The 24,494-nt window shown below is 43.6% G+C and overlaps 1 protein-coding gene across 1 annotated transcript in view; it reads left to right on the plus strand.

Moving 5' to 3' along the window:
• STAC (SH3 and cysteine rich domain) overlaps positions 1–24,494 on the plus strand; it is a 116,063-nt gene that overhangs the window by 20,251 nt on the left and 71,318 nt on the right. The window contains exon 2 of the mRNA XM_069561383.1: positions 23,266–23,545. Coding sequence (XP_069417484.1) covers positions 23,266–23,545 — 280 coding nt within the window. The remainder of the gene's footprint in view (positions 1–23,265; positions 23,546–24,494) is intronic.

Below are 24,494 nucleotides of genomic sequence, written 5' to 3' on the forward strand. Positions count from 1 at the left end.
GCAGAGAATTAAACCAAATCCAGGGCTCTTCTTGGTGCAGGGGTTTTGGTGACAGTACACAGGAAGTAGGGGCTTTCCCAGGGGCTCAGCGGTAAGGAATCTGCCTGCAATGCAGGAGACGCGGTTCAGTCCCTGGGTTGGGAAGATCCCCGGGAGGAGGAAATGGCAACCCACCCCAGTAGTCTTGCCTGGAAAATCCACGGACAGAGGAGCCTAGGAGGCTACAGTCCATGGGGCCGCAGAGAGTCGGACACGACAGCACAGCACAGCAGCACACAGCGGGTGACCCCATACAGCCAGCCTCACACGGCAGTCACCACGGGTGATTTGGGTTTGGCAGAGTGAGGGGCGTGGGAAGGAAGAGGGGATGGACATTTCCCCGTGCCTTGCTGTGCAGGGTGATCTGTGTACATGGTTCCAATTCATCCTCATTTGACAGATGAGGAAGCCACAAAGGTCAAGTCTCAGGAGAGCAAAGTGACTTCCCTGGGGGCATATGACTGATGTGTGTGTAAGCTGAAGTTTGTACCCAGTTCTGGCTTTGAGTCCCTGTTGGTTGATTTGTTGCTGGTTGGTTTGTTGCTTCTTTGGTTTACCTTTTCCGCAGCCATGTTCTGAAAGCGCTAACAGCTTGTAGGGAAAAAGCACTTACATCTGTTTCCAGATTTTTTCCCCTAGGAGGCTAAAGAACGTCAATACTCAGTAATGATTTTTAATGAGATAAAGGATTAATTAATTCTCTGGATTCTGGTTCAGTAACAACAATAACACCTCAGAGCCTTATCTGCAGAGGAAGCTCATCCCAACCACCTGTGTGCTCATAAATACATACAGACAACAAAAGCAGAGGGGAGAGGATGTGTGCACAACAGTAAGAGTGGAAACCCAGGAAGAGAGGAGGAAGGAGAGGAGGTGGATGGATGGAGGGGATGAGTATGAAAAGGAGAGAAAGAGGGTGAGGGAAGGACCGGTCACTGCATCCCACTTTCTGGACCTTATTTCATTTCGTCCACACAATAGCCTTCCTAAACAGACCTTGTTTTTATGCCTGCTTTACTGATGAGGAGCCAGAAGCTTACAGCCGTTAGTTACCCCTACCCAGCCTCCCCACCCTGTGTGTGGCTGAGGCTGGGTGTACAGGCTGCTCGCTCTTTCTCTTCTGTAAGGAAAGTGGTGCAGGCTGTGTTCTGTGTCAGGCTGAGTCTTGCCGTCCATCCAGCGAGGCACAATGATGTCACTGTGGTGCAGACAGTAAAAGCACGTGCTGTGTACCTAGTCTCATCACCCAGGTATGTTGAATCTAGTTTCTAATCCTTACAACAGTCCCTTTGCAACAGGTTACTATTCGATCCAAACCACAGGTGAGCAAACTGAGGCTGAGGAGGTAACTTGTCCAAGTGATTGGTCAGCCCCGCTTTAAAGACCATTAAGAACTCATCATTCAGAATCTAGATTGGGAGAGATATTTAATTGCCTTTCCTCACAAAAATCCCTTGATATAACAGATAATGTACGTTAAAAGATGATATCAGTAACGGTGATAAAATGAGAAATGATACTACCCGCAGTCCAGAATTTGTGAGGAAACTGGAAATTCTGAAGCAGGGAAAGCAAATTCATAGCAAACTTGCTCAAAACAGGTTCTGGAGTTAATAGTTCACAGCCATGAGAGCAGACATTGCCAGTGGAGCTCAGGAGATCCACCCTGCCCAAGCTGAGAGTTAGCTGATGCAAAGAGCAGGGTGGTATCAGCAGCAAACTACACAACAGAGATCCTGTCATTCTGCCTCGTTCCCCCAAGGATGCAAAGAGCTAGCAGTGTAGGCTTCTGCTGGAGGCAAACACCTCCAGAATACTGTCTAAATAACCTAATGCATAGCATAGGAAGTCACTCAGAGTAGCTTCAGAGGCCAGACAGAGAAGCAGAGCCCAAGATAATTCCTGATTTCAAAAACCCTTAACTACAAGAAAATAGTTCACAGAAGACAGCTCTACCCAAGAGTGAAATACAGGAAAGCATTCACATCTCAAAGTAAAGTCCCCCTATATGTTGGCATTTGTGGGGCCCTCCATCCTACCTTTGTCATCCCCACCCAGATACCCTACAGGAGAGGCTGCCTGTTCCCAAGTCACATGGATCCATGGTGTGGTCTACTCAGAGCCTTATCTGCAGAGGAAGCTCATCCCAACCACCTCTGTGCCCAGGCTAGTTCTTCACCCTTAAATACAGACAGACAACAAAAGCGTAGGGGAGAAGGATGTGTGCACAGCTAAGTAACCCAGAGACGGGAGATGACGCAAGGGTTATGACTTATAATAAGCTTCATTTTTATTGAAGTGTAGTTGATTTACAATGTTGTACTAATTTCTGCTGCACAGCAAATTATATTCTTTTTAAAATTCTTTTCCATTGTGGTTTATAACAATATTGAATACAGTTCCCAGTACTATACAGTGGGACCTTGTTTTTTATCCATTTTCTATAACAGCTTGCATCATCCCTTCCCCACATCCCCCACTTGGCGACCACAGTCTGTTCTTTTTGTCTATGAGTCTGTCACTGTTTCATAGATAAGTTTATTTGTGTTGTATTTTAGCTTCTACATGTAAGTGATATTATATGGTATCTGTCTTTCCCTTTCTGACTTACTTCACTTAGTCGTATGATCATCTCTAGGTCCATGTTGCTGCCAATGGCATGGTTTCTTTCTTTTTGTGGCTGAGTAGCATTCAATTGTATATATCCACCACGTCTTCTTTATCTTTTTATCTGTCAATGGATAGCAAATATCCAACCTTAATCTTTGCATCAGCTAACTCTCAGCTCTGCTGGGAACGTCTTCTCTCATGGCTGACACTATTAGCTTGTTTCCATGTCTTGGCTATTGTGAATAGAGCTGCTATGAACATAGAGATGCATGTGTCTTTTCAAAGTAGAGTTTTCTCTGCATATATGCCAAGGAGTGGGATTTCTGGATCATATGGCAACTCTATAAAATTACTTTATAATTGGTATCTTCAGAGAGATTCAAAAAGAATTGTGACCATATCAAAACAATGGGGTTTTATTTTTTTAAAAAAAGAGAGGGGGACAACAAAGGCTATGAATAAATTTGGGGGGAAAAGTAAGATTTCTGAAATTTTAAAAAATAATGCTGAAAGGTCTGAAAAATAGGATGAACAGATCTGAAGACTGCATCAGTAAAATGGAAGGTAAAGTAGGGAATCTCCCAAAAGAGATAGAAAGGGAAAGGTCTGGAGATACTGAAAGTAGAAACAGGAGACCAGCAGGTCATCTCCACTAGAACAGCTGAAATGGAGATGACAAGATAATTTTTAAAAAAACTTTAAGGATTTTTTAAATATAAAAAATAAAGAAAAGTAATAAAAAGTTGGATAGAAAGAAATTGGATTTATATGTTAAAATTGAAAAGTTTCAATAAGTGCTGAGCAATAAAAGTCAAATATAAGTTGTGTTAGGCAGTAAAAGCAAAATTATGATATGAAAAATAAAATTGAAAGAACTATATATGCACAGTTAGAAGAGTCATGATGACCTTTCTAAACTTCAAAAATAGAGGAAAATCTCTAAATGTCTCCAGAAACTAAAAAACAGGTGACCTTCTCATAATGAGAATCTAGAGTCACAGCGGACTGAGAGTGAAAATCCAGGGTTTTCAGACTGTGACAGAAGGTACATTCAACTTGGAATTCAATAGCAAGTCATTGGGAAGACTCCGTAAAAAAAAGTCATCATATCTTCCAAAAGAGCATAGATACAAATTAAATCTGCATAAAGCATTCACAAAGCCATCTGTGGATTTAAAAATGAATTTCTCATAACCAAGGAGAATGGACCCACAAAAATAAGGGCAAAAAAACTTTTTTAAAAATATGTAATTCACTACTTTAATTTTAAAAAAAAGTGGAGGGGGGAGAAAATTGCTTTGACGCCACCAATGCAGAATCAGTTAGACTTCCTGATTATCAAAAAGATTCTTAGTAAGTTAGGCTGTATTTACTTGCTGGACTATTCACCAGAAAACTGTAGCAAACTTTCCATGTAGCAGTGAACCATGTATCCCCTTAAAGTGAGGAACAAGACAAACTCACTCTCGCCTGTGTTACCCAATATTGCTCTAGAAGTCCCAGGATGGAAAAATAAACAAGAATAAATAGTAAAATGAAGAGCAGAATTGCCATGATGAGCAGTTTACATGAAAGTTTATTTAATCAGTTGAAACCCTTATGACTCATAAGACAATTCTGTATGTGACAAGTTCAAAATAAAAAAAATGTGAAACCCATTAATTTTCTTTACACCAGCAAAAACTGTGACATACGGAAGAGTATCTTTAGCAAGAAATATGTATGTGCAATGTGAAGAAACATGCCAACATTATGGAAAGCAAATGAGGAGATCTAAATTAGTGGAAAGGCATGACATTTTTAGATGAGAAGACTCAGTATTGTCAGGGTGTCAATCACATAAACTCAAGTGACTTCCAATCGTAAAACCACAACATGCTTTTTCAAAATGAAAACCAGTAAGTCCATTCTGCCATCATTCTTGAGGAATTAGTGCCAGCTATCCAAGCCACAGTCTCTTCATTTGTAGCACTGGGGTCCTAATGAAACTTACTTCAAAGGGTAATTGTGACAATTAAATGAGTAACACGTGCCGAGCACTTACCAAAACACTGATCTGTAAGTAGCACCCACCGATATTAGTTTTTAGTTTATTACTCTTACCAAATGTACTCTTGCTTGGGGATATACGTATGATGATGTTCACTGGAACAGTGCTTGCAATAGCAAAATTTAGGGCAGCCTCAAGTCTCCATCAGTAGTATGATTAAGTGCAATTCACTATAGCATGGAAAAATATATTCATAAAATTAGTGTGTCTGTAATCTGATGTGGAAAAAGCAAAACACAGGACAAAATGCATAGAATAATTCATGTATGTAAGAAGTATTGAAATGATAGCTAAATAGATCAAAAGATAGATGATGGAAAATTTTAAATTTCTTTTAATTGAAGTGTTTATTAAAATAATTAGATTCATATGTAATTATAAAAAATAATACAGAGAGATCCCTTGTACATTACACTTCATTTACTCCAGTGATAACATTTGCTAAGTTACAGTATCATATCCAAGATATTGACATTCATACAATCCACCTATTCAGATTTGTCCAGTGTTCCTTGTACTCATTTGATGATGAAGATTTTCAAGTAAAAGTATATGTGAGTAAACCTGTGGAACTTCACTGGTGCCTGGAAATGGAATCTTGGATGAATGGCAAATGAATTCATGTATGGATGAATGGCAAATGAATTCATGTATGGATGAATGGCAAATGAATTCATGTATGGATGAATGGCAGATGAATTCACGTATGGATGAATGGATCACATAAACTTGTGTTTGATGCTTGGCTCTGCCATTCGGATACTGTGGTCTCAGGTACATTGTTCAACCTCTCTAAGCCTCACATTCCTCATCAGTATGATGGGATTTATATTTTCTCTTTCAGGGTTGAGGTAAGCATTAAAGGAGGAAGCGCATATGGGTTTCTGTCACAGTACTTCGTAGATGCTATTTGTACGCTAAAATGGGAGCCATTTTGTGATTTGCTGAGGGTATTTTGTCTATTCAAAAAGTTATATGACATTTTAGGGCTGAAAAAGGCTGGAATCCTTTGTCCCTATTTGGGTAAACTATTGCTTGTTTTATTAAAAAACAAGCAGGACCTCAGTACCTGCCAGAAAGGCAAGGCCTTTCCTGCTGCATAAATATGACGGGCAGTCCTCCTGATGGTTTTCAGAGGTATCATAATTTCTGGCACAGATTCTAATTAATTGAAGCAAGCTAGATCCCATAAGTGAAAAGTGCTGTAATTTGGGAGTGACAACGAATAGGTCATAGCTGTTCAGAATTCCATTTCAACAGTGGTGAGCCCCTGGGGACTGTCTCTATGACAAGATTTCCAGAGGAGATGGTCACAGCGCATTTCATGGGGCTTTGACTGCCTTTATATGAGCAACCTTGTTAATGCTGTTGTATTTATTTAGTTAAGGTAACATGCTGCTATGAACTGCCGAAGTTCAATGGCTTAACACAAAAAACATGTTTATTTCTCGCTCACCTGATGGACTAAAGTGGGTGTATGAGTGTCAGTTGCTGCCTAACAAAATACTACAAATTTAGCACCTTAACATATTTCATTTAATCTCATAGTTTCTGTGGGTCAGGAATCTAGGTAGAGGTTAGTGGGCTCCTTTGCTTAGCATCTTAGTGGGATGAAATTAAGGCGTCAGCCAAAGCTGCAGTCTCGTCTGAGGCCTGGATCTTCTTCCAAGCTCACTCGTTATGGGAAGAATTCAACTCCTTGCAGCTGGATGACTGAGGTTCCCGTTTTCTTGCTAACTGCTAACTCCAGGCCTCAGTAACTGGAAGCCACTTTGGTCCTTGCCACAGGCCACCACCCCCTCACCTACAACATGGAAGCTTCTTCAAGCTTACTTCAGCAGGGCGATCTCATTCCAGCCTGCTAGGATAGTCTTATACGACCCAGCACAGTAACCCTGGAGCAATTATCCCACCATTTTTCTCATACAAAGTAATCTAACAAGGGAGTTGTATCTGACTCTTTGTGGCCCCATGAACTGTAGCCCACCAGGCTCCTCTGTGCATGGGATTTCCCAGGCAAGAATACTAGAGTAGGTTGCCATTTCCTTCTGCTGGAGATCTTCCTGACCCAGGGATCAAACCCTTGTCTCTTGGCACCTCCTGCATTGGCAGACAAATTCTTTACCACTAGTGCCACCTGGGAAACCTAGAATATGAGAAAGAACTCCCATATTCTAAGGGAGGGAATAATGTGTTTTTGCTCCCCTAAGTCCTTGTTATCTTCTCCTAACATCCCCCTCCCCTCTTCCTCCTTCACTAACCCACTTGCTCTCCACCCGTGGCTCCATACGTTTAGGACCCCTGTTGGTTGCCTACCCCAGGCAGCAAACAGGGGTTTGCCTTTCTCCTTCCTGATAAAATGCCCATATCGCTCTGGTGCCCACCCTTCTCTCTATCACTGTGTTCTTCAGTAAACACTGTTCTCAGCCCATGCACCAAGGAAGTGAATCCGGATTGGTCTAAGCCAGTCACTCTGCTTGTTAGAGAAAGGCTTAGGAAGGACATGTGGTTACAATTCTGGCCAATAAGAGAAGGGAAATCTGATGATGAGCCCAAAGGAAAGGTTTTCCAGGCAGGCCAATAAGAACAGACGTAAGGGGAGAGGCTGTCACTCTTCTGCTGCTGAATATTTGCAAACAGGCAGCCGTTTTTTGACCATCCCAGCTTTAAGTCTGGGATGAAGAAGGCAGAGTAATCTGATAGAGAGAACCTGAGTTCTCTGTGATGTCATTCCGCCACTGAATTAGCTATCTCTAGTGTCGTCGCCCGCATTAGGACCCTCTCTTAATGTGAAGCGGTCTCATTATCCTTAAGCCAGGTTGAATCTGGGTTTCCTAACACTTGCAGCTGTAGGTACCTGAATGATTGTATGTGAGTGGGTGCACGGGTATCAATCTTAAATTGTGGCACCCACCCCAGAGCAGAGCGAATCAGTGTGAAGTATTGTGGCTCTCTTGCTTTACATACTGCAGCTGGAAGGATGATGATGATGATGAAGACAACGAGAGTAACAGCAGTAATGTGCAGAGGGGCTTCCTGTGTCCAGGAAATGACGTCAAAGTTACCAGCATGCAACAGATGCAAATCCATTGCCTCTGGTTTTACTGAATGGCATCTAGAAGGATATAAGTATAGATTTGACCTGTTTCCTGTAGTCTTCCAGATTCCGTGCTCCCCGGTTTGAGCATCCAGAGTAAGTGTGCCAAGACAGACTGTAGAAGAGATGCTGATGATCTGGTGTTAAGATCTTGACTGATTGCCTCTATCTGATCCACAACAAGGCAGCAGGGTGGTCCAAGTCAGAATTCAGTTGGTTTATGCATATTAAGGTTGTAAGTAGATTAATAGAATTCATGCTCATACTCTATTAGCATTGGGCCAACAGCATTGATTTTCCCAATATAAAATGCACTCTAAATGTTCGTTTTAAATTTGTTTTTTGTTTGCTTTTTTTTTTTTTTTTTTTGCCACAAACATGCATCTCAGCAGTACAGATGATATAAACTGCATAGTCCTTGACTCAGAAAAGTCAAATGAATTATTGGGGATTTGAGTCCATCAGAAGTTTAGTTGGCTAGTAATGCTGAGAGCAGTTCATCTATTTCTACATAGTGACTATAACTTGAAAGGTATCTTGTAGCCACTCAACCCATTCGCATGCATCTGGAAGAAGAAATAGAGAAGGCAAGTCACGCATTAAGTTATCAAGGTATCATACTCTAAGTAAGTGGCTCCATAAAGCCAAACAGAATGCACATTCAATGGGCAGAATATGGAGAAATTGGTCAACCTTCCATTTATATTTTCTATAAATCTGATAAATAAATGAGGCAAAACTAGGGCTTTTGCAGAACTTGAGAGATTTTTTTTCATTTTTATCAAATCATATTACTTGAGATAGATTAGTGCTGAGTCTCTAAAAAGAATGGAATTTTTCTTTTCTTTGCAAGGTGCATGGAAATGAGAATTGAAACCAAACATCATTTGGGGTGGTCTATTTTTAGAGAAAGTGATTTGCTGAGGGTATTTGTCATTCATTCAAGAGGACAGCCAGCCCTGAGCCCTGGCAGGCATCAGTAGTAAGAGCCAGCTCTTGTGAAGAAAAGAAAATAATCCTTCCATTCTTGAAAATCATTAAAAAGGAATGTTTTCAAGTCAAAGGCAAGCATGATATCAGCGAGAGAATGAGAAAATTTAAGGCATTTTTTGTATGCAGGCATACATGCACTGCAGATGTGGATTTACTAGGGTGTTTATCTAGTGCACAGGCATGAAGCTGTGTGTTCAGTGGGTTATGTGTGTCTGTGTTACATGTTTCCATGAATGTAAGTAATAATAGCTAATATTTATCAGGTTGATTCTGTGTCCCAGACTCTGCTAAGAGTCTTTTGGGGATTATCTCCTTGAATTATCTCTGCAGCCTATGTTTTCCAATCATGAAGAGGTTAACAGAGCTATTAGGAATCAACACCAGGATTTGGAGCCAGGCAGCTTGACCATTTCAGGCAGTCAGCTCCCCAGAGCCCTCGGCCGCTGATTACATTACCATGCTGCAGAACCATGTTTATGTGTGTCTTTGTGTATCTTGTGTTTGTTTTGGAGACAATCTTAAAGGGGTGCGTGCATGCTCAGTCGTATCCAACTCTTTGCAACCCCTTGGACTGAAGCCCACCGGGCTCCTCTGTCCATGAAATTCTCCAGGCAATAAGACTGGAGTGGGTTGTCATTTCCTGCTCCAGGGGATCTTCCCGACCCAGGAATGGAACCCACGTCTCTTGTGTCTCCTGCATCGATAGGCAGATTCCTTACCAACTGCGCCACCTGGGAAGCCCTGTCTTAAAGCGAGGCAGTTCTGTTATCTGCATCACCGTAGAATAAGTAATTATATTTCTCACAAACACACCTATCTTCTTGGTAACATACTGAGTTCAGCAGCAAAATGAGATTGAAAAAGCTAAACTCTCAGTGTGTTTGCATGTAATTCCTGTTTGTTCTTTGACTTCATCTTCAGACGTAGCCCATACAGTTTTCATTCTGGTGCCTTTGAGACTGGAAATTTCAGGGATTTGAAATGGCACCCCACTCCAGTACTCTTGCCTGGAAAATCCAATGAACGAAGGAGCCTGGTAGGCTGCAGTCCATGGGGTCGCTAAGAGTCGGATACAACTGAGTGACTTCCCTTTCACTTTTCACTTTCATGCATTGAAGAAGGAAATGGCAACCCACTCCAGTGTTCTTGCCTGGAGAATCCCAGAGACGGGGGAGCCTGGTGGGGTGCCGTCTATGGGGTCGCACAGAGTTGGACACGACTGAAGTGACTTAGCCGCAGCAGTAGCAGAACTCTCTTTAACCACATCTTTACATGGATTTCTAGTAGTCATCTCAAAATTAGCCCATCAAAAACAATTGTCCAATAGTCATCCCCTCTCCTCACCAGACTGGCTTCTTCCCACTGTCCATCATTCTCAGTAAGTGGCCATTTCTCCAATGGCAACTGCTCAGGAAAAAAAGCCTTGAACTGATTTTAGCGTCTCTCTTTTTCTCACACTGCGCCTCCAACTCACTGAGAAACTCTGTGGGCTCTATTCCAGAACATGCCAAGAACACACCACTTCTTACCATTTCCACCGCAGTGGCCCTCGCTTAAGCTGTCATCTGTCTATGAAAATGCTAGTCCTTTCTCCATGCATGTGCGTGGTAAGTCACTCGGTCGTGTCCGACTCTTTGCAACCCTGTGGACTGTAGCCCACCAGGCTCCTCTGTCCATGGGGATTCTCCAGGTAAGAATACTGGAGTGGGGTGCCACTGGCTCCTCCAGGGGATCTTCCCTACCCAGGAATCAAGCTCATGTCTCCTGTCTCCTGCTTTGGCAAATGGGCTCTTTACCGCTAGTGCCACTTGGGAAGCCCTTCTCCACGTGTAAACCAGTGCGATCCTTTACAGATACAGGTCATTCAGAGCCGGGCACTGACTTTCCATCACACTGGGCGAGAATCCAATGTCCTTCCCGAGGCCTCTGCGGTCCTGTAGGATCAGCCTCTGCCTGCATAACCTTACCTTTACCCTCTGCCTCCTCCCTGCCCTCTCGGTCTGTCCCACTCACTGGTGCTTAAGCTCCCTGTGTTCCTGCCACACACAGAACACATTTCCAGCTCAGGTTGGGAGGATGACCAGGATCACAGGATGCTGGGGGGGATGTCCTAAAGTGGCCCTTAAGAACGTATCCAGAATGAGGAGACAGTATTTGGCCAAGAAAGTCGCACCCCCATCATTGAAAGTGAGGTCGTGGCAGCTAACCCCCAGAAAGAGTGTTCTTCCAGGATGAAGTCTTTGAAGAGTGGTGGTCAGAGGCTCCGTGTCTCCATTAGGCCAGGGGGCACGGCTTTGCAGTCGGCACACGTGCCCACTGTGATGGGGTGACGAGGGCACAAGCATGGATTTGGCAGTCTTGAGAGGCCTGGATTTGATTTCTGACTCCACTGCTTCCTGTCAGAGTAACAGTGGGCAGACACTTAACCTCTTGGAGTCTCATTCTCCTCATAGTTCAAATTTTTGCAGTGATTCACGCTCCTGCAGTAATAGTTTGGGTTTGTCAAAAATCTGCATATGCCCATGGGGGTGTAGCATGCAAGTGCTGAACCAACTCAAAATATCAGCAGGATCAAGTTAAAGATAGTTTTGGTTAAAGTGACCCAAAAAACCCAACTTACAGTAATGTAAACAAGTGTGGGTTGGTTTTTCTCACATAGTAAGAAGCCCAGAGATAAGAAGTTGCTGGCCTTGGCTTAGTCATTCAGTAGAGCCATCACCGTCTTCCTCGTCTCCGCTCGGTCACTTTGGCCTGTCGGCTTATGTCCTCTTGTTCATTGTCATGGGGTAGCAAGAGGGCTGCTGTGGCTCTAGACATCACGTCAAGACAGGCAGGAAGAGAGAAAGGTTAGACAAACCCAGTCCCTCCTCTCTTATCAGGAGAGCAAAACTCTGGAGAAATCTGCGCTGGATGCGCATCGCCTTGGTCAGGACTGCGTCGTAAGCTATTTCCAGCTGTAAGGAAAGCTGGATGTACTGGTGTTTCAAGAAGAATGAAGGGTTTGCAAGAGAAAGAGAAGCAGAGACTGGAAGTTGGAAACACAGCTCACAGAGTCTGCCGTGGATGGGGATTGGGGAGTGGGGAGGCAGAGTCCTGCAGGGAAACAAAAGGTTGAGAAGTGCTTTGGGAGAGATCTAAGGTTGATTGAGATGTAATCCAGTCTATAAGGAATTTACAGATTTAGGGTGGGGAGACACACAAAAGGTGGTGCTAGTGGTAAAGAATCCACCTGCCAGTGCAGGAAACTCAGGAGACGTGAGTTCTATCCCTGGGAAGATCCCCTGGAGAAGAAAATGGCAACCCACTCTGGTGTTCTTGCCTGCAAAATCCCATGGACAGAGAAGCCTGGTGGGCTACAGTCCATGGGGTTGCAAAGAGTCAGACACGACTGAGTGACTAAGCATACATGCACACACGCAGGACACACAAAAAGATAGTAAAGTGTTACACATTGAAGTAAGAACTGTATTGTGATGCAAACATTGTTATTGTAGACCCAAGGAGCAATTAGTTCTGCTTGGAATGATGGAGGCAGCTTCATTCATCTCTTTGAGCACTCCCTTTGTACCAGGCATTTCAACACTAATTGTTAATGTCTCCCCAGTGAACAAGACAGAAAACCTGCCTGCCCTCACATGGAGCTCTTTAAAAAGAAGGACAGACACAAGAAACAAACGAACAAATAAAGAAAATGAACTCCAGTTGTGACAGTCCAACATAGCAGGTGGCTTTCCCTGAGGGGGAGAGGGTATTTGCAAGGTACCTAGGCAGAGGAACAGCATGAACAAAGGCTCAGAGGAAGGAACATATCCTCCTCTTCGGTCACTTGTGGCTGAAATTCCGAGTGAGGAATATGGTCAGATTGGGCTTGTTGCAAATGCTGGCTTGGTCACGATAAGCAGGACTGTGGCTTACCACTTGGCTTTACTGCTTACATTATGACCTCCAGGATCATCATCTGCAAATTGGAATAATAGTCCCTCCAAGAGCCGTAGAGTGGGTTCAATAGGAGAGTGCATGCGAAGTGTCTACCATACAGTAACTGCCTCATAGGGTGGATTGGAGGATTAAAGGAGATGATATATGTGAAGTTTTAGGAAGAGTGCATGACACATCCTGAAGACTCAAATGTCAGCTGTAACTAATACCCTGGTTTTCTCCTCCACATGAAATGAGGAAGTTAACACAAGCTGGCTTCCTCCCCCATCCTCCGCCCCCTCACTACTTGCGTTTTGTTACTACAACTTGTGGTATTTTTATTACTGTGAAAATGAAATTATGTGTCATCTGTTCTAAATTATATGTCATCTGTTTCATTAAGTATTTATAACAGGTGAATTGTCTTTGTGAACCGTTTATACCATTTTCACTTAACCACGTTTGAATTATTTCAAGCACAAGTTCTTTGACGCCTTGTGTTTTCCAAATTTTCCAATGCTTTTGTTTTCTCTGCTCCTGAACAGTCATTTGTCTGGGCTAAGGAGACTTGGTCATAACTTTGCCTTACTTTGTTTCATATTGGAGAAGAGAAACTTGAAGTGAGTCTTCGGTTCCTTTCTTCATGGAGACCCACTTTCCTCCCTATGTGTTTGGATGTCCTCCTTTTCTTCTGGCACCTGGATGTTCTGACAGGACACTTGAACCTGCTGGCAGGAAAAGAGATTGTGTCCTTTTAGCCAGATGACCCGGCCCTTGGTGGTTCCCTCACTGATGGATCTAAGTCTCCTTCCCCCATTTAGCCCAGGAATTCTCTCTTATCTTTGATAATGCTTCTGCCCTAGTCACTCCGAATTCTTCTTCAGGACCCAGTTGTTTCTTCATATCCTCTCTCATAGTATCCTCTCTGATGATTGTCCACGTCTTGTGTCTTTACAGTAAGTCTGGTGTTTTGTGAGAGCTTCTCAAACATGCCCCCACCTCACAAGATCACCCTTCTGCAAAACAGTCCTTTTTGCTTTTACCTTTCTTGTTTTAAATTTTATTCTGGTATTACTGGTTGCTGTAAATTCTTTTCTTAACTCTAGCAGATCTCTTCTTCCTTTCTAATTGAGTTTGATCATCTCAGCTTTCATATCTTTTTTTTAGAGATTATACCTTTCCAAATGTATTGAAAGCACAAAATAGAGTGTAAATAAAATTTACTTTTTATTCCAATAGTAAGCATTTTCATAACTATGTTCTCCCTTTACCACCCGAGTGTTATAGTGTTTACTTATTTTATGTTTTAGAGGTTTTACAGTCACCATATTATGCTTTATGTTCTTAAATTTCTAAGTGAAATGAGCTTTATAAGATCCAGAATTTCTGCCTAAATGTAGCGAGAAAACTCACCTGGGATCACTTGAATATTCACGTAGATGTTGTCCGAGTCCTTGTGTTATGTTCTGAGCCAGAAGAGAGGTCAGTGTAAGTACATTAGCTGACTGACACAGCAGCCTCTGGAATCACATGGAAGAGCTGACAGTACATCTTCAGTACCTGCTGGCCGTGGGCGGCAACATGTGTGTGTGCGCTCCGTTGCTCAGCTGTGTCCTACTCTTTGCGACCTCATGGACTATAGCCCGCCAGGCTCCTCTGCCCATGAGACTTTCCAGGCCAGAATCCTGGAGTGGATTGCTGTTTCCTTCCCCAGGAGATCTTTCTGACCCAGGGATGGAACCTGTCTCTCTCCTGTCTCCTGAGTTGCCAGGCAGATTCTTTACCACCGCGGCGCCTGGGGAGCCCATAGCAGCAGCAGTGTCGATCAGTTTGACTTCGTAAAATTTTAAATTCATCCTCCATACGCATGTGGAATGAATCAAGTTAAAGATGAGTGACAAACTGAGATAAATGTTTGCCACACAAATGGCAAAGTTTCTATAAATCTCTACAATATGTACATAACAATAAAATGATCTAGTCACCTCCTAGAAATTGATCGAATTTTGAGCAGTTAGTTTCCGCCCATACAAGCCACATAGTTCAGCTCATAAATATATAAGAAGGAAATTTATCCCTGCTGACAGTTAGGAAGTTGGAAGTTTATAACCATTGTTTGCCTATGAAATTGGCATATGTTTTGAAAGTTAATTATAAGAAGTATCAACCAAGGTATGGAGAAAAAGACATTCTCCTATACTCAGTGGACTGTGGCTGTAAAAATACAGATATAGACAAGCAAGTGTTCTTCCAGCACTAAAGCTCTTTATCTTTGCACATGTGTACAAAGATGCATGTACAAAATATTCATCCCAGTGTTGTTTATAATAGAAAATATGCTAGTGAGAGTAAGGATAGACTCTTGTAACAAGCACACCAGTCAGTAGTCAGTGCCTCAAAAAAGGCAGACATTTATTTTTCCCTCACATAGACTTCAGGGTAAACTGTTTAGGTTAGCAGGGCAGCTCTGCTCCATGGAGTCACCCAAGCACCCATTCCCTTCCAGCACGTGCTCCACCATCCTCTAGGGCAATGTTGTAAGCTCCACAGTTGAAGCAGGATCAGCATCACACCCACGTTGCAGCTGGAGTGAAGCAGGAAGAGAGGATGTGCAGGTATGCGCCCAGCCTAAAGGTCTAGCTTCAGAAGTGACACGTATCATTTCAGCATATTCCATGAGCAAGAGCGCTGTCTCGTTTCTTCACTTATCTGCCAAAAGCTTTGGGATGTGTAATATAACTGTATAGCCAGGAAGAAATGGAAGTGAATTTTGGTAAACAAAAGCAGATCTCTGCCTCAAAAATGCTAGAAGCAGTCAAATATCCATCAATAGAGAAATAGTTAATCCAATACCTCCATTTTATGGAATATTAGACCTACATCCCCCATGCTTTTTTTCCACTCACAAGACTGAGTTTAGTGCTATAATATGAGTATCATGGGTCTTTCCCTGTATCTCTCTGAGTGAGATGAATACTTGAGGACCAGTTGCCTCTCCTTGTCCCTAGTGGATTATGTGACAAAGCAGATAATCAATAAGTATTTACTGAAGTGAAAAGATCCTTTTACCCACTTAGTTTAAAAAGCGTTTATTCAGTGGCTGCGTGAGTCTTCTCAGGTATCTTATCCACTCCTCAAATTTTTTCCAGTTTCTCTACTTTGTTCTGTGTTTATTTCCTCCCAACCAATTTCTGTCCCCATCTCCTCTGGCTGTACTTTAAGAGCACTAACTTCATTTTTTATTTATTTTTTTAAGTTTTTGGCTGTGCCCCACAGCATGTGGGATCCTTATTCCCTGACCTGAGATGGAACCGGTGCCCCCTACATTGGAAGAATCTTAATCACTGAATCACCAGCAAAGTCCCAAGAACACTATCTTAAAGTCCAACCATGCATATATCAACCAGGGGACAATCGAACATGTTTTAATAAATGAAGGAAGTGCTTCAGTATGAATGCATGGTTTTTTAATAGTTGTATAGATTCATGTAAAAATAAATATAGATGTGTGAATATGGGCTTAGGAGTAGTTGTTAATGTATTTCCTAGTTCTGTCCACTGAGACAACTAAAGCCACTGACACCCCAATAGTAATAAGCACATCTGGTACCCAAATAGCAGTTTAAAGTTTAAAGACACTTACTCCTTGGAAGAAAAGTTATGACCAACCTAGACAGCATACTGAAAAGCAGAGACATTACTTTGCCAACAAAGGTCCGTCTAGTCAAGGCTATAATTTTTCCAGTGGTCATGTAACTACAAGGATATCTGGCCAGTCCATTCTGAAGGAGATCAGCCCTGCGATTTCTTTAGAAGGAATGATGCTAAAGCTGAAACTCTAGTACTTTGGCCACCTCATGCAAAGAGCTGACTCATTGGAAAAGACTCTGATGCCGGGAGGGATTGGGGGCAGAAGGAAAAGGGGACGACAGAGGATGAGATGGCTGGATGGCATCACTGACTTGATGGACTTGAGTTTGAGTGAACTCTGGGAGTTGGTGATGGACAGGGAGGCCTGGCGTGCTGCGATTCATGGGGTCGCAAAGAGTCGGACACGACTGAGCAACTGAACTGAACTGAACCCCAGTAAAACTAACCAGGGCTCCTCGGAGAAATGCTGGCTGCAAGACTGGAATGAGGAGAATATGAGATAAGCCCGGGGAGCCTGTAGTGTCAGAAAGTAAGGACGTCTTCAGAGATAATCAGGGCACATGGAAAAGGACACAGATTCAAACCTAAAGGAGCTTCCAGTGACCAAATCTGGGACAAGTTGAGCAACAAAATAAATAACAGCAGTAGTAAACTGTAACTCGTAGAATAAAGAAAAGACCCATCAGTCCATACTAAAAGAAATAGCCAATTGAATAAATAGATGAACAGAAGAATTCTACAGTAGAATACTAATTAACATAGAAGGATAATGGGAGTAGAATATCACCATTAGGCAAGCACCAAGTAGTGAAGTGTTACAGGCAGAGGTCACTGATGGATGCTGAAATTAGAAAATAAATGTGTGATGAGAAACAGGATGTTTACATTGTATCAAAGTAGTCCCCCTGTATGAAACTCATTCATTACAAAGAGAAAAATACTTTTAGAGTAGAACAGCCTGGCAAATATCAGTTCAACCAAGTGACCGAAGTTAGTATCACCAATAACGGGACAAACTGACATCAGATACCTCCTGATATGCTGCACTGAGAAGAACACATCACTTTTGCCCAAATCTTACCAAATATATATATATATATATATATATATACACACACACACATATACATATATATATATATATATATATATATATATATATAAACCTCAATCTAATAACGAGAAAGCCTCAGACAAACTGAAATTGAAGAACATTCTACAAAATACTGCTTAGCGGTCTTCAAAAAATCAAAGTAACAAAGACAAGAAAAGTGAGGACCTGATATAGATTGAAGAGACTGTGACTTGGAGGGACTTCCTGGTGGCCCAGTGGTTACAAATCCACCTTCAAATGGAGGGGGTGCATGTTCAGTCCCTGGTGGAGAAACAGAATCCCACACGTACCAGGGTGCAGTCAAAAATTAAAAGTAAATAAGTAAACAAACACAACGTTATAAATAAATTATACTTCAATTTAAAAAAGAGACCATGGGGATGTAACTAAATACAATATGTAATCCTGAATTGGATCCTGAACCAGGAAAAAGACATTATGGGCAACTGGAAAAAATCAAATAAGATCTATAGGTAATGGTTATATCCGTGTTAGTTTCTTGGTTACAATTAATTTACTATACTTATATAAGATGTTAACATTAGGGAAAAGTGAGTGAAACTTATATAGGGATTCTACTATTTTGCAATTTTTGTATTACTAAAGTTATTTTAAATAAAAGTTTTTTAAAAAAGAATAGGTCATGCAGTTTTCACTGGATTGGTCTTTCATAGAGAAACACTCCAGAGCCCTGCTGAAGTGAAGAATTCCGAATAATTTTCTAACCATCTAATAGCTCATGTTTAAAATCAGTAATTTTTCCCCCTCATTTGGTATAACCTAACTCTGGGTTTCTTTCTTAATTATCTGAAAGTAGCAATTCTGTTCATTTGACTAAGGAAACTGCCCCTAACCCGTATCTTTTCTTTAGCTAAGTAGATGTTAAAACCGAAGAATGCATCAGTGAGGCTTTAAACAGAGATGGGATTCTACATGCTCTTCTGATTCTCCAGCCTGCCTTTACAAAGTGCAGGCTGTTAAACCAAAATCGTTTACTGGGTTCCTATAAATCTAATGTGCAGCTTTAGAGGGGTTCTGCAGTGCTTTGAAAATGAAAAGTCAAGGATCAGACATAGCATATAAAATACACAAAGGATTCAGCTTATAAATTGACTTAATCCATTAACCACTTTTTTTAAGACCCAAGCAAGTTTTTCTTGAGTTAACACAATACAAAATAGAAGAATGAGGGTATGAAAAAGGTCTCCAGATGTGGACCTAGATACTTGGGGTCAAGTTTTTATTTTTAATTGAAGTATATTTAACTTATAGTAGATTTCCATGCTGGCTCAGACAGTAAAGAGTCCACCTGCAATGCAGGAGACCTGTGTTTGATCCCTGGGTCGGGACGATCCCCTGGAGAAGGAAATGGCAACCCACTCCAGTATTCTTGCTTGAAGAATCCCGTGGACAAAGGAGCTTGGTGGGCTACTCTGACTAGAGTCAGACACGACTGAGTAACTTAACTTTTGATTTTCAATATTGTATTAGTTTTCAGTGTACAACATACTGATTCAATATTTTTATACATTATACTCCATATAAAGTTATTATAAAATACTGGCTATATTCCAGTATATGTCCATCATTGCAACCTATTTTTTAAAAACTTTATTTTCTATTGGAATATAGTCAATTAACAAAGTTGTGATAGTTTCAGGTAAACAGCAAAGGAATTCAGCCATGCATATACATGTGTTCATTGTTCCCCAAACTCCTCTCCCATCCCAGCTGCCACATAACATTGAGCAGAGTCATGAGCTATAGAGTAGGTCCTTGCTGGTTGTCCATTTTAAATATAGCAGCGTGTACATGACTGTCCCAAATTCCCTAACTGTCCCTTTCCCCCATTCTTACCCCCTGGCAATGAAAATTCGTTCTCTAAGTCTGTGACCTGTTTCTGTTCTGTAAGTTCATTTGTATCATTTGTTTTTAGATTCCACATATAATAGATGTCATATGATATTCCCCCTTCTGTCTGACTGACTTCATTCAGTATGACAATCTGGAGGTCCACCCGTGCAACTTATTTTATAAATAAGTAGTAGCAGTTTGAACCTCTTATTAGCCATATATACAGTATTTAATATTATATATTGTATATGTATATGTATTGTATATGTATAATGTATATGTATATGTATATTGTATATGTATTCAGAAAATGAAGAGGAGCTAAAAAGCCTCTTGATGAAAGTGAAAGAGGAGAGCGAAAAAGTTGGCTTAAAGCTCAACATTCAGAAAACGAAGATCATGGCATCTGGTCCCATCACTTCATGGGAAATAGATGGGGAAACAGTAGAAACAGATTTTATTTTGGGGGGCTCCAAAATCACTGCGGATGGTGACTGCAGCCATGAAATTAAAAGACGCTTACTCCTTGGAAGAGAAGTTATGACCAACCTAGATATTATATTCAAAAGCAGAGACATTACTTTGCCGACTAAGGTCCGTCTAGTCAAGGCTATGGTTTTTCCTGTGGTCATGTATGGAGGTGAGAGCTGGACTGTGAAGAAGGCTGAGCGCCGAAGAATTGATGCTTTTGAACTGTGGTGTTGGAGAAGACTCTTGAGAGTCCCATGGACTGCAAGGAGATCCAACCAGTCCATTCTGAAGGAGATCAGCCCTGGGATTTCTTTGGAAGGAATGATGCTAAAGCTGAAGCTCCAGTACTTTGGCCACCTCATGCGAAAAGTTGACTCATTGGAAAAGACTCTGATGCTGGGAGGGACTGGGGGCAGGAGGAGAAGGAGACGACAGAGGATGAGATGGGTGGATGGCATCACCAACTCGATGGACGTGAGTCTGAGTGAACTCCGGGAGATGGTGATGGACAGGGAGGCCTGGCGTGCTGCGATTCATGGGGTCGCAAAGAGTCGGACACGACTGAGCGACTGAACTGAACTGAACTGATATTATATCAATATACAATATATATATATATATATGTATGTAATATATTTCAGTCACTTGCCTCCAGTTTAAGTCTGCCTTCCTTCAGCACCAGTCCAGTTTATAGCCAGAAGGACTTGACGTGAAGAGCGCATGCTCTGCTTCTTTGCTAGTTCCAGGGCCTCCCCTCTGTGTGGCTCAGGCTCACAGAGTGAGTGGTTCATTGCCCCCTCGCAGTTAGCTTACATGGAGGTGGAAGTTTCTCTTCAAAATAATTGCAGTGCTCCCAAGGGCTTGTGACTTCCTTCTTCTGTATCAGTGAGGATGTGCAAGATTACGGTTCAGTAACAAACACCCCAAGATAACCCAGGAGCACCTTCTTCTCCTGTCAGGCCTAGCCCCTCTGCTGCATCTGGCCTGTAGGACGGAGGGAAAGGACAAGAGTCTTGATGGCCCAGTTTCTGACCTTTTCTGTAGGTTGCTGCTGCTTCTCTGGCTAGCCCTTTCTGACTGCTGATGCTCCATCACTGCTCTCAGTGGAGCTTGAGGGCCCTGCAGGGTGTTCCCCCAGACCCCCCTCCCCAGACAGCTCCCTGAAGCGGAGCACTGGCTTCATAGAGCCACTGCCAACTTCAGATGGACAGCAAAGCACATTCCTAGCACATATCTAAAAGGTGGGGGGAACAGCACTGAATTGCTACTTACACACACAAGATACCCAACTTAATGGTTCAGAACACCAGCCATCTCTTCAGTGGATGACTCTGTGGGTCGACAGTTTGACCAGAATTGAGCTGGGCAGTTCCTCTGTTCTCATCTGGAGCCTTGATTCCCTGCAGCGAGCAGAGTGGCTCTGCTTCTGGGATGTCACTCGAGTGATGGGAGTGGTTTCTGGACCATGTGTCTCCTGTCGTCCTTCAGGTTACGTCATGTTTGTACATATGGCAGCTGGGCAGGTTTCCGAGGGAGAAGACAGGTGTGCAGGACAACTTCAAGTCTGGGCTTGGAAATGGCTTTGAAGTTGCTTCTGCCACCTGCTGTTGGCCAAATACCCACAAGCCAACAGGATTCAAGGAGCTCCAGCTTGGATGGGAGAATCTTGAGGTCACCTTGCCAAGGAGCATGGGAAGGGTAAAGCAGAGAATTGTGGCGTCCACCCCAAGCACTAAACCCAGCACATCTTCCTGATCTCCTGCAGGGAAGACTGGGGGCTTGATACAGAGGTGGCTAGACTCGGCAAGTCCGGATGAAGTCATCTGTATGTCCAGTAGGGCTGTCTAAATAAGTGGAGGCCTTTATTAGAACAGTGTGATCAGCACTTTCTGTCTACAGCTTTTGGGGCTTAGACATTAATTCCAGGCAACAGGCATAGATATTCAATTACAAGGGAAAAGCTACCTTTCAGGTGAAGTGACCTATGACAGGTCATGCAGCTGCCTGCCAAGTGGTTCATTTCTTTTGTCTGGGCAGAGGGGACACTCTGCACTAAGAGCTGATGATTTAAAAGCATAATAAGAAGGGAGAGGGTGAGATGTATGGAGAGAGTAACATGAAAACTTGCGTTACCGTATGTAAAATAGATAACCAACGGGAATTTGCTGTATGTCTCAGGAAACTCAACAGGGGCTCTGTATCAACCTAGAGGGGTGGGATGGGGCGGGAGATGGGAGGGAGGTTCAAGAGGGAGGGGATATATGTATACCTATGGCTGATTCATGTTGAGGTTTGACAGAAAACAACCAAATCCTGTAAAGCAATTATCCTTCAATTAAAAAATAAATTTAAAAAACCAAGCAATCAAAATGAGGTAGAAGGGTTAAAAAAAAAAAAGCATAAGTAGCCTAGACTTTTAAAAGGTCACTGTGGCTGGGATGGCAAGAGCAAGGTGGATGGCAATCTAAGCTGTCACTGGAACCCAGAATCTACCAGTTCTTGGAGCCCGTGGCAAGGAGCTTTTCTTTAAATTTATAGAGAACAGGGGCTTCCCTGGCAGTGCAGTGGTTAAGACTGCACTTTCAGTGCAGGGACACGAGTTCAATCCCTGGTCAGGAAGCTAAGATCCCACATGCCTCATGGCCAAAAGAATAAAACAAATTTAATTCATAAAGGACAAAAGGAACTTTGTGAAGGATTTTGAACAACAGGCTCACGTGGTCACATCTGTGTTCCCAAAATATCCTCTCAGCTCCCATGGGAAGACTAGATTGGAGAAGCAGGCTGGACCAAACCACGTTAGGATTCCTCCAGCCCATGTGGTGCTTCTGCATAGATCCCAAAGGCAGAGGAGAAATGGCCTTGTTTTGCCAGGATCAAAACCAAGAGGCAGGGCAGGGGGCGGAGCAGAGAAGGTCAGGTGGATAATTCCACATGGTGTTCTCCTCAAACACACACACACACACACACACACACACACAGCCATATGCTTTGGAGCCCAGCAGGCTTGGGAGGCTCTGGTTTGTGTTCTGTGATGCTTTGGCCACTTTAATTCCCGGTCAATGGCCTCCTCTGCTTTGCTGTATAAGCAGACAAATGGAGGCCAAGGAACCACAGCAGAGAAAGGCCGGCACAGACCCCAGCATGATGGACCCAGCCTGTGATCCCGGGAGTTCATACACTTAATGTTTCCAGTGATTCCAATTCAAAAGGCAAACAGTGTCAAAAACCATGAGCTATTTTGAAGCACAAGGGTGGGTGCCCAGGGAGGCAGGGAGGAGTAGGAGGAGGGGTGGAGTGGGGGCCGCTGACACCAGCCACCCCCGCAGGGACCCCTGTGCGCCTCCACAGAGGCTGAGGGCGTCAGGAACGGAGCAGCCCACGGGGCAGGCCTCACCCCCGCCCCCCAACACACAGAGCAGGAGTCTGCACGGTTGACCCTAAGTCTGTTCTGTCGTTGCATTGCAGCTCCAGAAACTAAAACGATCACTTTCTTTCAAGACCAAGAGTTTACGGAGCAAAAGTGCTGACAACTTCTTCCAGCGAACCAACAGCGACGTGAAGCTGCAGGCGGACGTGCTGGCGGAGGTCAGCCCCAGCTCCAGCCCGCTCCCTGCCCCTGGAAGCCTGACCTCCACACCCACCAGGGCCGGCCTGTACCCCAGCGGTGGCGGCAAGGCCCATGCCTTTCAAGAGCACATCTTCAAGAAGCCCACCTTCTGTGACGTCTGCAACCACATGATCGTGGGTAAGCCCTGCCCCTGCCCGCCTCCTGCAGGTCCCCACATCTCTGGAAAGCCAGGTGAGAGGGGTGCATCTGAGTCGGGGTCCCTGTGGACAGACTCTTGGACTGTCTGGCAGCGGGGAGGATTGTTTGGGATCCTCCGGAGGAACACTGGGCTTCCCAGATGGCATTAGTGGTGAAGAACCCACATGCCAATACAGGAGACATAGGAGATGCAGGTTCAATCCCTGGGTTGGGAAGCTCCCCTGGAGAAGGAAATGGCAACCCACTCCAGTATTCTTGCCTAGAGAATCCCCTGGACAGAGGAACCTTGCAGGCAACAGTCCATAGAGTCACAAAGAATCGGACACGACTGAGCAACTTAGCATGCACCCACTCACGAGAGAACGCTATGTGTCAAAGGTAAGGGAGGCAGGGCTGGGCAGAGGAGAAGCTGGGTAATGGCGCGGATGTGTAGAGCTTTCAACTGCTCCCCGGGGTGCCCTCCAGCCCCATTCAATCATCTCGCTTTGAGGCCAGAAGTCCAGGACTTTGTACCCTGCATCACCTCCCACTGGATATTGGCAGCCCCCCGGGTAGAGGGCCACATCTTGGACAAAACAGCTCTTAAAAACTGCCAAGGGCAGTTAGCCAAGAGGGATTCTGTGGGAGGCAACCAAGACACTGAGCAGTTGGAGTTCGCATGCCTCCGTTCTGTAAGGGGATCTGAGCACTGCATTGCAGGGTCCATTCGTGTTTGCGTGGCCGTGTCTGCCTGAGGTCGCCTGGGCAGCGGATCTGTGGCATGGTGAGTTACAGGTGAATGAGCGAGGCAGGCAGGTGTGGAAGGGAGGAGACCTCAGGGAGGCACTGACCCAGAACAGAGGATTCAGTGGTAATGGTGATTACCAACTCTGGACCCCGGGGAGGACTCACTTCTGGTACCACAAAGAAATGGTGGTGGCCTGAGTGT

Source organism: Ovis canadensis, chromosome 19 (assembly GCF_042477335.2).
Source record: "Ovis canadensis isolate MfBH-ARS-UI-01 breed Bighorn chromosome 19, ARS-UI_OviCan_v2, whole genome shotgun sequence".
NCBI classification, from domain to species: domain Eukaryota; kingdom Metazoa; phylum Chordata; class Mammalia; order Artiodactyla; family Bovidae; genus Ovis; species Ovis canadensis.